Raw genomic sequence first — 13,073 nt, 5'->3', positions numbered from 1 at the left:
CATGCCTCATCATCTTGAGGGACAGAACCTGTCAAAGGAGTGAATAAGGGCAGGAACATGACAAAAAGAAAAGGGGAGATGCACTGGGAGGAGACGCAAGAAGGAGGGTTGCCACCTGGACCGGGTGGCTCAGTTGGTTGGTCACCCTGCAAAGCAAAAGTTCATTGGTTCGATTCTCAGTCAGGGCACATGCGTAGGTTGTCGATGTTTCTCTTCCTCTCTCTCTCCCTCCCTTCCTTTCCCTCTCTTAAAAAAGAAGAAGAAGAAGAAGGCTTCTCCTACTGTTCTGCCCTCTTTTTCTGGGTTCCATCCTCCCCTCCCAGTTTATGGGAAGTGGAAGGGCACAGAACATTCCTGGGGAATGAGCTACTTGCAGTTCACAGAAAGCCTTTGCATGGGCTCAGGTGGCAACCTCAGGCTCAGGTCTGCTACTCCCTCCCTGCATTTCTCATAGAAGTAGTGAACTGATGGGATGAGCCCTGACCCCACCTCCTCTTTACTCTGAAGCATTTTCCCGAAAGAAGTGACAAGGCCTGGCATTCTCCCCAATAAGGGACTGTTTTCCTTATGCAGATGTTGCTCCTACTCCAGCTATCTCCTGTCTCTGCACACAGGAACTGCACATACATCACCTGCCACACTCAGGTGCACACATCTATCCCAAATCACTCACACTGGGACCCACACACATCTCTGCATGTGGAGATGTACCCTCTTATGCCTGATTCCATCAAACACTTGAACCCTAGACAAAAACTGCCCTTCCTCCAATTCTCCTCCAGGACGAGGCTGGCCAGGATCCATGACCTCCCGTTAGCCTTCCCAGAGTCCCGCTTCTCCTTCCCTGTGACTGAGGAATGGGAGAGCGGTGAAGAAGGGTTGCTGTAGAGGCCACTGGCCAGATTCTGGACCCTGGCTCAAAGGCTAGTCCTGACGTATAGGGCACCTTCCTGTGGCCCCTTTTCTCTACCACAATGTCCTCTCCTCTGCCCCCACTGCTTTCCTTCCTTGGGCCCCCTGACCTTTCCTCCCTCCTCCCTATTCATCCCCCAAAGGCCAGAGCCTGGAGGTCTCCTCTGTCTGGCCAGCTCCTGCCTGGAGGAACCCTGAGCCTGGGGTTCAGGGTTGGAACTCGAGGATGGGCTGGAGGCTAGGAGGAGTGGGATGAGAGAAAGAAGTTTCAGCAGCTTTCCTTCAGGTCCCGGCTCTCGGTTGACCGTGCTTTCTCCCCGACTTGGCCTGGGAGGGGAGGGGCTGGGAGATGTCAGGCTGCATCTCCAAATCGGGGCTCACACGGGAGAAGGGGGAGGCCAGGAAGGGCAGGCGAAGCCACGCTAACCTGACAGTTCCCTCAGGCACAGCCACCTCCCTCTTTTTTGCATTCCTCAGAACTACAGGAAGGAGACTGGGAAGAAGGAAGTAGGAAGGGGGAAGAAAGGAGAAGTCTGGCAGCAGCAAAGACAATCCCCAAAGGGCAGTGCACAGGTGAGCTGCGGTGATGGTCCCAGGCCCTGGCAGGTCGGGCACAGGAGGCTCAGTGGGAGCAGCCTCCCCGGGCTCACCCCTCCAAGCCCTCAGGATCCTTTGGGTTCAGTCATCCCTGCCCACCAGGCATGGGCTGGGCCCAGCTACTCTCCCCCACCTCCCTCCCCAGATGTCTACAAGGCTGTATTCTGGTGGCAGAGGGGAAAGTCAGGGAGAGGACCTGGGGGAAGCCTTGCTAAAGGAGCATTGCTCTGGAGCAGAAGGTCTGGGTCCAAGCCCCATGTCTACCACTTGCTGTGTGACCTTGGGCAAGGTTTTCTCTTTTGTAAAGTGGGGATAATTTTTACCTCAAAGAGTTACCATGAGAACTGCACTCAGTAAAGTAATAATCATTATACTCATTTGAATGAAAGGGGAGCAGAGGAGAGCAGATGCGAGGCCCATTGCCACCCCCCAGAGGTCCGCGGCCCGGCCTTGGCGGGCCTGGGCCCTTTGGGCTGCTCCCCGCCTCACTCTCCTTCTGGCTACCCCGCCTCACCGAGCTGAGGGAATGACAGACTCCGAAAGCTGAACGAGGACTAAAATGGGAGGAAGAAGGAAGACTGCAGATAGGGTGGAAAAAGCAGAAAAGAGGATGGCAAGGAAAGAGGGTCTAGCACCTAGCGCGGTGTCTGGCACACAGCAGGCACACAGCGAGGCTTTGCTGAAAGAAGGGCTTGGCACTGAGAAGGGGGCTGGACCAATCTATTGGGTGTCAGCGGGAACACACTGGACAGAACCATCAATAGTTCTGGGAGACAGAAAGAGATGGAGACTTGGAACAAACGCAACCGGCCACCCACTGGGGTTGGAGCCAGGTGCTGTGCTGCTGCTCACACCCCATCCTCCACCCACTCTCTGCACTAGGTCCCCCCAAGTCCTGCTGTTTCTTACAGAGTCTCAGTCTCTGCGGGAAGCCCAGAGTCTCCTGGTACCAGCCCCACAGAAAGCTCTCCATCTTCCCCAGCTCCGTGGGGAGTGGCAGGTTCAGGATGGTCCTGGCTGGCCTCCTTCTCCTCTTGCTCCTCTGGCTCTGGGAGCTTCTGCAGCTCTGAGTACAGCACCCAGGCATCATCGCGTGACACGTACTCCCACCCACTCTCTCGCACATGAAAAAGGTCAACAGAACCCCCAGAGTAGGCATCACGGTGGGTGGCGTGGGCCACAGCGCAGCGAGCCAGGGCATAAGCCTCCTGAGTGGTCATGTCATAGCGGTAGCCACGGTCTAGCACGCCATAGGCATAAGGAGACCCAGAGCCCACGGAGAAGATGTCTCCCTGCAGGCGGGTGCCATCGCTGTAGACATAGAAGAGAGCAGGTCCGGAGCGATCCCAGCCACACAGGGCAGTAGCCACACACAGATCCAGCCCCCGGTAGCGGGACATCATGGCTGACAAGAGTTTGGCGGCACTGGCCACACTGGGCAGCTGGCCCTCCCTCAGGGCCCGCAGCCGCAGCTCCCGCTGTAACACCCGGTACCATGTGACACAGTCAGCGGAGGTGCCAGAGGTGGTGCCCAGGAGGTGCTGGTGAACAGGAATGACCTTGCGTGAGGCTGGACATGCCACGTAGTTGCTGCAGGAGGACCGGGTGTCAGCCGCAGCAATGACTCCATGACGGAAGCGGAAGGCCAGGGTGGTGGTGCCGTGGGCCAGCCTGGGACCGTGGGTCTGCAAGAAGGCTTGAGGGTCACAGCCTCGGGGCACAGCCCAGCCAGCGGCCTGAGACAGGTGAGGTGATAGCTCCTGGGTGTCAGGGGCCTGCCACTTGCACACATCCTGCAGAGCCATCCCTGGGGCTGAGTGAAGCTTAGAAGTAGCAAGACGGATTTGTGAGCTGGGTCAAGTAAGGGAAGAGGGACGCTAAGGAAAAGCTTGGCTGTAGCCAGAATTGGCAAGGAAGGCATGTGATTCGTGGCTTCGCTTCTCCCTAACCCCAAATTAGGCTCGTGGACGGGCTGTTAGAGCAGCCCCCTCCTCCTCAGGGGACCACTGAGGGGAGACAGGAGGAGTCTCCAAGCGCTGGAAAGACGCGGCCCCTGACAACACCTGAGCTTCACCCAAGGAGTCCCCTGTCTGTCATCCTCCAAGCACCTGGAGCAAGGTGGGGGTTGGGATAACTGCAAAGGAAAGGAGGTATAAACGAAAGGAACAGAGCTGAGTTCCTCGTTTTTCCTGTCCTTGCCCTGAAAGATCTCCCAGCCTAGGAATAAACACAGGTCAGTGCTCTAAAGTAGTCAGAATGAGGTGCTGTGGGCCCATCAAGACGGGAGTTCTGAATATGGCGTTCTCTCCTCAGAGGTGTAGGGCCAGGGAACTATGATGCTCCCTCACCTCACACTTTCACCACACGGTCAAGGTGGGAAAAAGAGAAATGGACTGAGACAAGGACAAAAGAGAAAAGAGCAAGAGAGCTCTGGGAGTGGGGATTTGGGGTGGAGAAACACAAATGCCTTTTGGAAAGGCGGAGTACTGAGGGGCCAGAGGTCAGGGAAATTTTAACCTGGAACTCTCTTTCTCCTCCGCTTTGGGGGGGTGAATCTGAATCTCCAGCTGCACACAGAGATGGCATTCCTGATGGTTCTTCAGCAGTATAGCTTCTCTACTTGTGTTATGTAGCTGAAAAAAATTTGATGACCTTCTCTCTCCTGGTTCCCCTTCTGCCCAATAGTTCACAATGGCAAGAGACTGGTTCATAGTTCCCAGGCAGGAGAAACAACTGACTTTGACCCAATAATGCTGAGTCTAAGTCTTAGGCCAACTAGGTGTGGTCAAGGGAATGAGGATGGTGAGCCCTGACAGTTGGCTCTTCAGAAAGACTAAGTATACAAGAGTGAAGTCACAAGCTGCAACTACTTCGAGCACCACATGGAGTATATTTTACTAAATGTTGCAGCTCAAAGGGGTGCTATGGGAATGGGTTTATTCAAAGAAACAGACCCACATACAAAGGAAAGAGCCTGGACCCTCCAGACATCATGATAGTGGGGCTGTGGTATCATAGTTACCTGGGGTCTCGGTACAAAGGGCAAGTATAAACATGTCATGGGAAGACTGGAGAAACCAGAAGTCACGCTAAGGTCCAACCAGTTATTCTCCCTTCCTTTGTGTAGGACCACATGGAAATCTTACTAAAGTGACAGTAATGTCTCCTCTTTCTAAAAACTAAGTAAGTCTTAGACTCTTTATATATGAATGGATGGCCACCTCCCTAGGTCAGGCCTTTATCAAGTCAGATCTGGACAGTTGAATGGCCTCATAATTGGCTACCCTCCAATCTCCCCATGTAAACATATCCCCCACACTGATATGTTTTCCTGAGGTATCACTCAAATCCTGTGCTTCCTCTACTAAGAAACCTTGAAGGGCTACAAGATCAAATCCAAACCACTTCTCCACCTCAGGCTGGCATTTAAGCCCTACTATGGTCCAATCCTAATCCATCCACCACAACCTTTTTTCATGCTATCACCCACCTCCCCTTCATTTATTTGAATCCTATCCTTCAAAAACTGGCTCAAGTACCACCTATTTTGGAAATTCTTCCCAGACTTGCATTGAGAGAGGAGAGCCTATGTGGTTCAGGGGCAATGGAACCCAATGGGTACTTAGGGAAATGAATCCACACCTCCTTGGCAAAGGCTTGCTGGATCCCCAAACTCACCCTGATCTGTACTGACCTCCTCTCCCACCTATGAACTTACAGCATTTATCATATTTCTCCCCCCACCACCTTAGTGAGATATAACTGACATATAACACTGTGTAAATTTAAGGTGTACAATGCGATAATTTGATACACATATATTGCAAAATGTTGACCACAATAAGGTTAATTAACACATCTTTCACTGCACGTAATGACCATTTTGGCTGTTGTTATGGCGAGAACATTTTAAAATCTACTCTCTTAGCAACTTTCAAGTATACAACATAATATCATTAATGCTGTACATTAGATTTCCCAGAACTTATCCCTCATAGCTGAAAGTTTGTACCCTTTGACTAATGTCTCCCCATTTCCCTAACCCCTGCTCCTGGTAACCACCATTTTATTCTGTTTCTTTGAGTTTGACTTTGTTAGATTTCACATATATGTAAGAGCATTTAGTATTTGTCTTTCTCTCTCTGACTTATTTCACTTAGTATAATGCTCTCAGGGTTTATTCATGTTGTCACAAATGACAAAGTTTTCTTCTTTTATATGGATGAATAATATTCCATATATATAGTTGTTTCTAGGTCTTAGCTATTGTGAATAATGCTACAATGAACACTGGGTTGCAGATATCACTATGAGAGAGTGATTTCATTTCCCTCAGATAAATATCCAAATTAGGGACTTCTGGATCATATGTTCAATTTTTTTTCTGGCACCTCCACACTGTTTTCCATAGCAGCTGTTCCATTTTACATTCCCATCAACAGCACCAGTGATCATTTGTACCTCTCCTTTTGAGGTCTCCATATAACTAGGTAAAATGTAGAAGTGCCTTAAGAGAAGTACAAATGTTATTAGCGGCAGAGTAAGAGAACCATTGAGAGAAGTCTGTAGGAGGACTAGTTGCTTTGCAGAGGTGACTGCAAAATAACACCTGCTCAATACCATCCAAGTGTGAGACACAGATAAGGATCTTCTGCTTCATTACATTCTAATGGTTAGGCTTGGAAAGAGTTGCCAAATTTCAGCATTAAAAATACAAGACATGCAGAATCTGCTGGGGAAGGGAAGGGGCTGAGTTTGAGTATGAGAGGAAAGTGGAATTTAAATATTGATGGATGTTGCTTGCTGCCGGAATCCAACAACGAAGGCCAGACACTAACTTCATAAAACCATAAAGCAAGAGGCAACATTTCATACCTTTGCCCACCTCCTTGCTTGTTATTTTCCCCAAAAGCTTTGAAAACTGAAGGTGGGTGGAGAGAGGGAGAGACAATGAAATATAGCACATTCTGAATCAAGAGCTTGTCTTAGGAAGTTTAGGTTAGAGAACCTCTTGGTGCATCTTTATGGAGCCCCAACTCTCCTCCAGCCTCTGAGGGGTTAAATGACTCAGTTATTCAGGAGGTGAACTGAGAGTCTATTATGGATTAACTGGCCCTTTGCTTTACTTTCTTTATTCTTCTATTTGCCTTTTGGGCACGTCATTACTTACTAGAATGCCCACCAGAGGGTGGGAGTAAAGAGAATATTGAATCTTAATAATCAGTACTGATAGAGAACGTGGGCAGGGTGGTAATTAACGCTATCAAACAAGAGGTATAGCACTTTTATTTTGTTGCGCTTTTACCACAAGCAAATGTGGTTTAACTAACTTCATAGGAAAATATCCTCAGAGTAGACGATTATTTTATCCAATAAAACAAAATGGCAATTTCAGTCGCGTTAATAGGGTGCTGAAGTAGTAGAGAGAGGAGCTGTTACTTGGACACCTGGCTGGGCGGGGAAAACTTACTGCTAAGGTTTCAGAACCGATTTTCAACCAGTCACGCCCTTCTCAAAGATGGCCGGCCTCACTTCCCTCACCCAACATGGACGTTTCCAACTGCTTCTTAGGAATTTCTGGTTAATGTAATCCAGTACGGTTTGCATGACAAAACCTAAGATGGCAGACATATCCCTTTAGAAGTTAAGGGTAGTGAAGCCATTTTTCTCCCCACGTTCGGTGAAAATGGTCCCTTGCGTCTGGCTTTTGTTTTGGGGGGGCGTGGTTGCCAGGAGTTAAAATGGCTCCTCTCTGGGCTAGATTTAATAGGGAGAGAAGCTGTGATGGGCAGGGCGTTGCCCGGCCGTTTATCTAGTAGGCGCTATGGGAGGCCACTCGTTCTGCCCTTACTAGACATGGCGCTGGCCAGTGTGTTGGAGACCTCGCTACCGGTGAATCGGCACGGGTTTTTTGGACTCGGGGGTCGTGCGGACCTGTCGGACCTGGGTCCGGGTAGTCCCAGTGATGGGTTCAACCTGGTCGCGCCCAGCTGGGGCGCCCCAGAGGAGCCAAGAATCGAAATACTTCATGGAACCACCACCCTGGCCTTCAAGGTGCGGACCCAGCTGTGCAACCAGACTAAGCCCCGCGCGCCCGCGCCCTTCCTGGACCGGATCCCGCAGAGGCCGTGGTCGCGAAACCCAGGCGGAGGCTCGGGCCGCTTGTCCCGACACCGGCAGTTTCGCTGTCTCATTGCCCCGGGAGGCCTCGGCTCTTGCTCTGGTCGGAAAGTGGGGCGGTGGGGCTGGGGGTAAGAGGGAGAGAGAACCCGAGGCTGCTTGGATTGATTCCTAGGCGATTTCAAGTTACTTCTGCCGAGAAAAGGGAAGGCCGCAGCAGCAGTGAACTTAGACAAAGGGAAGACGGTTGTAACCATTCACCAAAGGTTTTGGACTGGCCCCTCTAGGCGAGGGTAACCGAAACGCTGCGACTAGAGGGCGTATCTTGGGAGGGAGTTCTGTACTAGGCCAGACTACTGGGATTTCTGGCCCACCTTTGCAGTAACGCTCTGCGATCTTGGGCGAGTCGTTCTATCTCATTAAACCTGTTCCTCATCCATGAGATATGTTTATACCTATATCACGGGATTGTTGTGAAGCTCCTGTGACAATAATATGTGGAAAGGTCTGTCACAGCGATTTTCAACCTTTTTCATCTCATGGCATAAAATTACTAAAATTCTGCGGCACACCAAAAATATATTTTTTGTGGATCTGACCAAAAAAATGTTATGTAATTTTTATTCATTCACACCAGATGGCTGTTGTGTTGGCTGTTGTCATTTTTTCATTTGACAATTTAAGGAAAAAGAGGTCAGTGTCCCTGACTAAAAAGTCAGGTGTCTCATGTTTTAAAAATTCTTGCCGCACACCAGTGTGCCTCTTGTGGCACACCAGTTGAAAAATCACTGGTATATTGTAAAGTATAAAATGACAAAGAAGGAGGTATTTTGCGGCTGCATTGATACAAAAACAAATGTCAAGATGTTTTTGTGGTCTAACCTGTGGCTCCTTTGTTTTCCTCTGATCTTAACAGTTTCAACATGGAGTCATTGTTGCAGCGGACTCCCGGGCCACAGCAGGTGCCTACATTGCCTCCCAGACAGTAAAGAAGGTGATAGAGATCAACCCCTACCTGCTGGGCACCATGGCTGGGGGTGCAGCAGATTGCAGCTTTTGGGAGCGGCTGTTGGCTCGGCAATGTCGAATCTATGAGCTTCGAAACAAGGAACGCATCTCAGTAGCAGCTGCCTCCAAGCTGCTTGCCAACATGGTGTATCAGTATAAAGGCATGGGCCTGTCCATGGGTACCATGATCTGTGGCTGGGATAAGAGAGGCCCTGGTGAGTTAAGATTCAACCACACAATTCTTGGGCTGACACTACAGAGAGCAGGAGTCAGATGAACAGATGTGTGAAAGAAAAAGGCTTTAGATCAGTGCTGAGGATTTGTTGATTAGTTTCTCAACCCTTCCTTCTCTTTGTTAAAGGAAGGCACTGTAGTGTAGAAAAGGGCATGGGATTAGACCAGCTGTGTTTTTTTTCCTCAGTATCTGTTTCATCATCTGTTACATTGGTTAAATTATGTAACACACATAAAGCATGTGGTTTCTGGCACATAGTGTTTTTGCATCTATTCTCTATCCCATAAAATAATCAGTGTGTTTGAGAATTGAAGTGCATAATAATAGACATAAAAACTCTAGTCAGTGTCTTCTAAAAGAAATACAATGTGAGACACACATGTGATTTTAATTTTTCTGATGGATTTTTTAAAAAGTAAAAAGCGCTGACTGATGGGGCTCAGTGGGTTGGGTGTCACCTTGCAAACCAAAGGGTCACTGCTTCGATTCCCAGTTAGGGCACATGCCTGGGTTGCAGGCCAGGTGCCTGGTTGGGGTGCATGTGAGAGGCAACCATTTGATGTTTCTCTCTCACATCGATACCCCTCACCCTCCCTCTCTTTCTCCCTCCTGTTCTACCTAAGAATAAATAAATATAATCTTTTTTAAAAAAAGTAAAAAGAGAAGGGTGAAATTTTAACAATTCATTTAACACAGAATACCTAAAATAGCATTTCTACATTGACATTAGCCCCATTTCAAGTGCTCAATAGCCACATGTGGCTAGTGGCTGCTGTATTGGACCTCAAAACTAATACATAGGAAATAGCAACTCAAAAGTTAGTCATTTCCCCTTCTTTTTTTCCTTTAGGAGTCTTTGACCTAGAAGGGGCCTTGATGCTAATCTTTCCTTGCTTGATATACTCACCCTCGGTCTTATTCTATCATCTCTGAAAAGAAATTCCTTATCCTAATTTCCTTTCCAGTGTATAAAAACTTTTGTCAGGAAGTCAATCTTGTATCTGATGTCAGCGCCAACTTTAGTAAGTTGGAATACAACTAGTCACTTTTTGTGTAATTTTCCCCCTTGATGCTTAAAAATAGTTATTCTTTCCCCTGATTGTTTTTGTTTCATTCATTTATCTGCTTATTAAATGCCAAGTTTTTCTCTGAGAAGTAATTGTGGGATACCCACGACTTTTTCCACTCACTTTGGAGAATATCAGGTCACTACTCAATGGAGGATGAATGAGGAGATTAAAAAGTGGATGTGAGAAAGGAGCTCAGTTTGTTCCTTTGGAAATTGATACTTTTCTCTTTGAAAGCTATGAAAGAACAGTTCCATACACCTGGTCTATACCAGCACTGTCCAACAGAAATAAAATGTGAGCCATACATGTAGCTTTAAACTTTATAGTAGCCACATTTAAAAAATTAAAAATAAACAGAAATTCTAATAGTATATTTTATTTAATCCATTGAATCCAAAATATCATTTCATCATGTTCTAGCTTCATTTGAAATGCTCAATAGTCACATGTGGCTAATGGCTGCCGCATTGGGCAGTGCAGATCTTTTACAGTATGATTTGGGACTCTAGGCTTTATTCTCTATTGCGTGATATATGTCTTGTGCCCCAGATAGTCTAAACTTTGAAGGCTAGGATTGTTTTAAATAATACCTCCCACAGAGGTTTTGTGCTTGAAACCTAAGTCATTTGAACTATACTTGCTTTTTGATTATACAGAGCAGACAGACAAGGCTGTTACTGCAATATGAGGTGAGATGGGGTGGTATGTTGTAGAATCCTGGAGTCTTACTATTTATCTGATTCCTTTGGCTTTTTTTTTTTTTTTTTTTAAATACTTGTTACTCTATTACAGTTGTCCCAGTTTTTTTTCCCCCTTTGCCCTCCTGCTTCCAGCCCATCCCCCACTCCCTTAGTGTATCCCCACCATACCATTGTCCATGTCCATGGGTCATTCATACATGTTCTTTGACCACTCCCTTCCCCTTCTTAACACCATCCTCTCTCTTCCCCCTTTCCTCTGGCAACTGTCAGTCTGTTCCCTGTTTCTATGTCTCTTGTTCTGTTTTGCTTGTTAGTTTATTTTGTTCATTAGATACCTCTTGTAAGTGAGACCATATGGTACTTGTCTCTCACCAACTGACTTAGCATACTAGTCTCCAGTTCCATCCATGCTGTCGCAAAGGGTAGGAATTTCTTCTTTCTGCTACATAATATACCATTGTGTAAATGTACCATGGTTTTTTAATCCACTCATCTACTGATGGGCACTTGGGCTGTTTCCCAAAATAGGCTATTGTAAATAGCGTTGCTATGAACATTGAGGTGCATAAGTTCTTCTGAGTTGGTATTTGGGGATTCTTAGGATGTACTTCCAGCAGTGGAATCGCTGGGTCAAAAGGCAGTTCCATTTGTAATTTTTTGAGGAAATTCCGTACTGTTTTCCACAGTGGCTGCACAGTCTGCATTCCCACCAACAGTGTACTAGGGTTCCCTTTTCTCCACATCCTTGCCAGCACTTGTTTGTTGATTTATTAATGATAGCCATTCTGAGAGGTGTGAGGTGATATCTCATTGTGGTTTCTTTGTTGTTGTTTTTTGAGTAATTTTATAATAGTGCTTTTCTCTTGTATTTTTGTTGATCTCCCCTGAGTTTCAAGAGCGATGGAGCCCTGACCATGTAGCTCATTTGGTTAGAGTGTTGTCCTAATGTGCCAATGTTGCGGGTTCAATCTCTGGTCAAGGCACATATCAATGAATGCACAGCTAAGTGGAATAACAAATCGATGTTTCTCTCTCTGTCTCTCTCCTTTCCTCTCTCTCTCTAAAATCAGTAAATTAAAAAAAAAAAAAAAAAAGAGGGATAGAGTTCTGTGCCTTGGGGGATGAATTAGATGTCAGAGGGGGTGGTCATTTATTTTCTTGCTAACCTCATCTCTCTTTTCAGGCCTCTACTACGTGGACAGTGAAGGAAACCGAATCTCAGGGGCCACCTTCTCTGTAGGTTCTGGCTCTGTGTATGCATATGGGGTCATGGATCGGGGTTACTCCTATGACCTAGAGGTGGAAGAAGCCTATGATCTGGCCCGTCGAGCCATCTACCAAGCTACCTATAGAGATGCATACTCAGGAGGTGCAGTCAACCTCTACCATGTCTGTGAGGATGGCTGGATACGAGTCTCCAGTGATAATGTAGCTGATCTACATGACAAGTACAGTGGATCTGCCCCCTGAAGAAGGCATCTCTTGGGGTGACTTGATGGTAATATGGATATATCTCCACATTCTATAGTGGAAGGATCCCCAGTTACATTGATTGGTTTTCTTAAGGTCTGGCATTGACCTCTATGTGTTACCAGTTGTTAATGAGCTGCTGCAGAGATGATGATTTGTTTTACTTCCTTGGATGTTAATATTACACTACTCGACCTTAGCCTGTGTTGTGTCTTTTGTTCACACTGTCCCTCCTCTAAGCACTTTACAGTCAAATAAGCTAGGACAGTGGGAGGGAAGTGACTGTAATTACAGGAAACAGTGATGTGAAGACATTGTCTAGTGAATACATTAACGTCCCCACTTACAAAGCTAATAACAAAGGAGAAGGAGAGAGAGGCAGGAGGAGGGAGAGACTTCCCGATTCTGTTTGCAAAGAGATGAAAAGTTGATGAGGTGGAAAGATGCACAGGGCTGGACCAGGCAGAGCTGCAGAGGGAAGAGCTCTTACCCTGTGATGGGGGAGGGTATACTGATGCTACATGCAGAGCAGAAACGTGAAGAAGGTAAACCTTGAATCTTAAACCAATTGGAAATGAAAGACTTGGACCCTGTGAAAAGAGGGCAAAAAGGTGAGTGTAAAAGCAGTAGTGACCACAAGCTTGGTAGCTCTCCAGCATGTGTATGTCTTGGGGACGGAGGGATGATGATGGTTTATATCCTCCTGGGCAGGAAGCAGTGCAAAACTGTCACTGTGGTGTGGATGGGGAAGAAGCCCTGCTGAGAGCAGAGAGATGGCTGATTTATCACACCCAGCACTGAGGGGGTTCCCAAGCTATGGTGGCAGCAGATGGCAAGGCCTTCTGTTAAAGAGAAGACATAGACAGGGGAGGTGGAGGTCGATGGGAGAGGAAGACATAAACAATCCTGTTTTGCATTTAGTTAGCAAGAAGGAAAAAAGTGGTTGGTGCGGGTGACAAC

At 47.3% G+C, this 13,073-nt stretch overlaps 2 protein-coding genes across 2 annotated transcripts; one reads left to right on the top strand and one right to left on the bottom strand.

Annotated features, from left to right (window-relative positions):
- Positions 1–2,414: 2,414 nt before the first annotated feature.
- Positions 2,415–3,314, bottom strand: PSMB11 (proteasome subunit beta 11). Its single transcript, XM_054577737.1, has one exon. The coding sequence runs from the start codon at positions 3,312–3,314 to the stop codon at positions 2,415–2,417; it is 900 nt and encodes a 299-aa protein (XP_054433712.1).
- A 4,027-nt stretch (positions 3,315–7,341) lies between these two features.
- On the top strand, positions 7,342–12,312 carry PSMB5 (proteasome 20S subunit beta 5). The gene is made up of 3 exons (XM_054577735.1): positions 7,342–7,563; positions 8,546–8,852; positions 11,827–12,312. The coding sequence occupies exons 1-3, from the start codon at positions 7,366–7,368 to the stop codon at positions 12,111–12,113; spliced, it is 792 nt and encodes a 263-aa protein (XP_054433710.1). The 5' UTR covers positions 7,342–7,365; the 3' UTR covers positions 12,114–12,312.
- Positions 12,313–13,073: the final 761 nt, after the last annotated feature.

Source organism: Pteronotus mesoamericanus, unplaced genomic scaffold (genome assembly GCF_021234165.1).
Source record: "Pteronotus mesoamericanus isolate MK-2021 breed Mesoamerican mustached bat unplaced genomic scaffold, CSHL_Meso_final contig_46, whole genome shotgun sequence".
Classification (NCBI taxonomy): Eukaryota; Metazoa; Chordata; class Mammalia; order Chiroptera; family Mormoopidae; genus Pteronotus; species Pteronotus mesoamericanus.
This window is presented reverse-complemented; position numbering and strand designations above follow the sequence as displayed.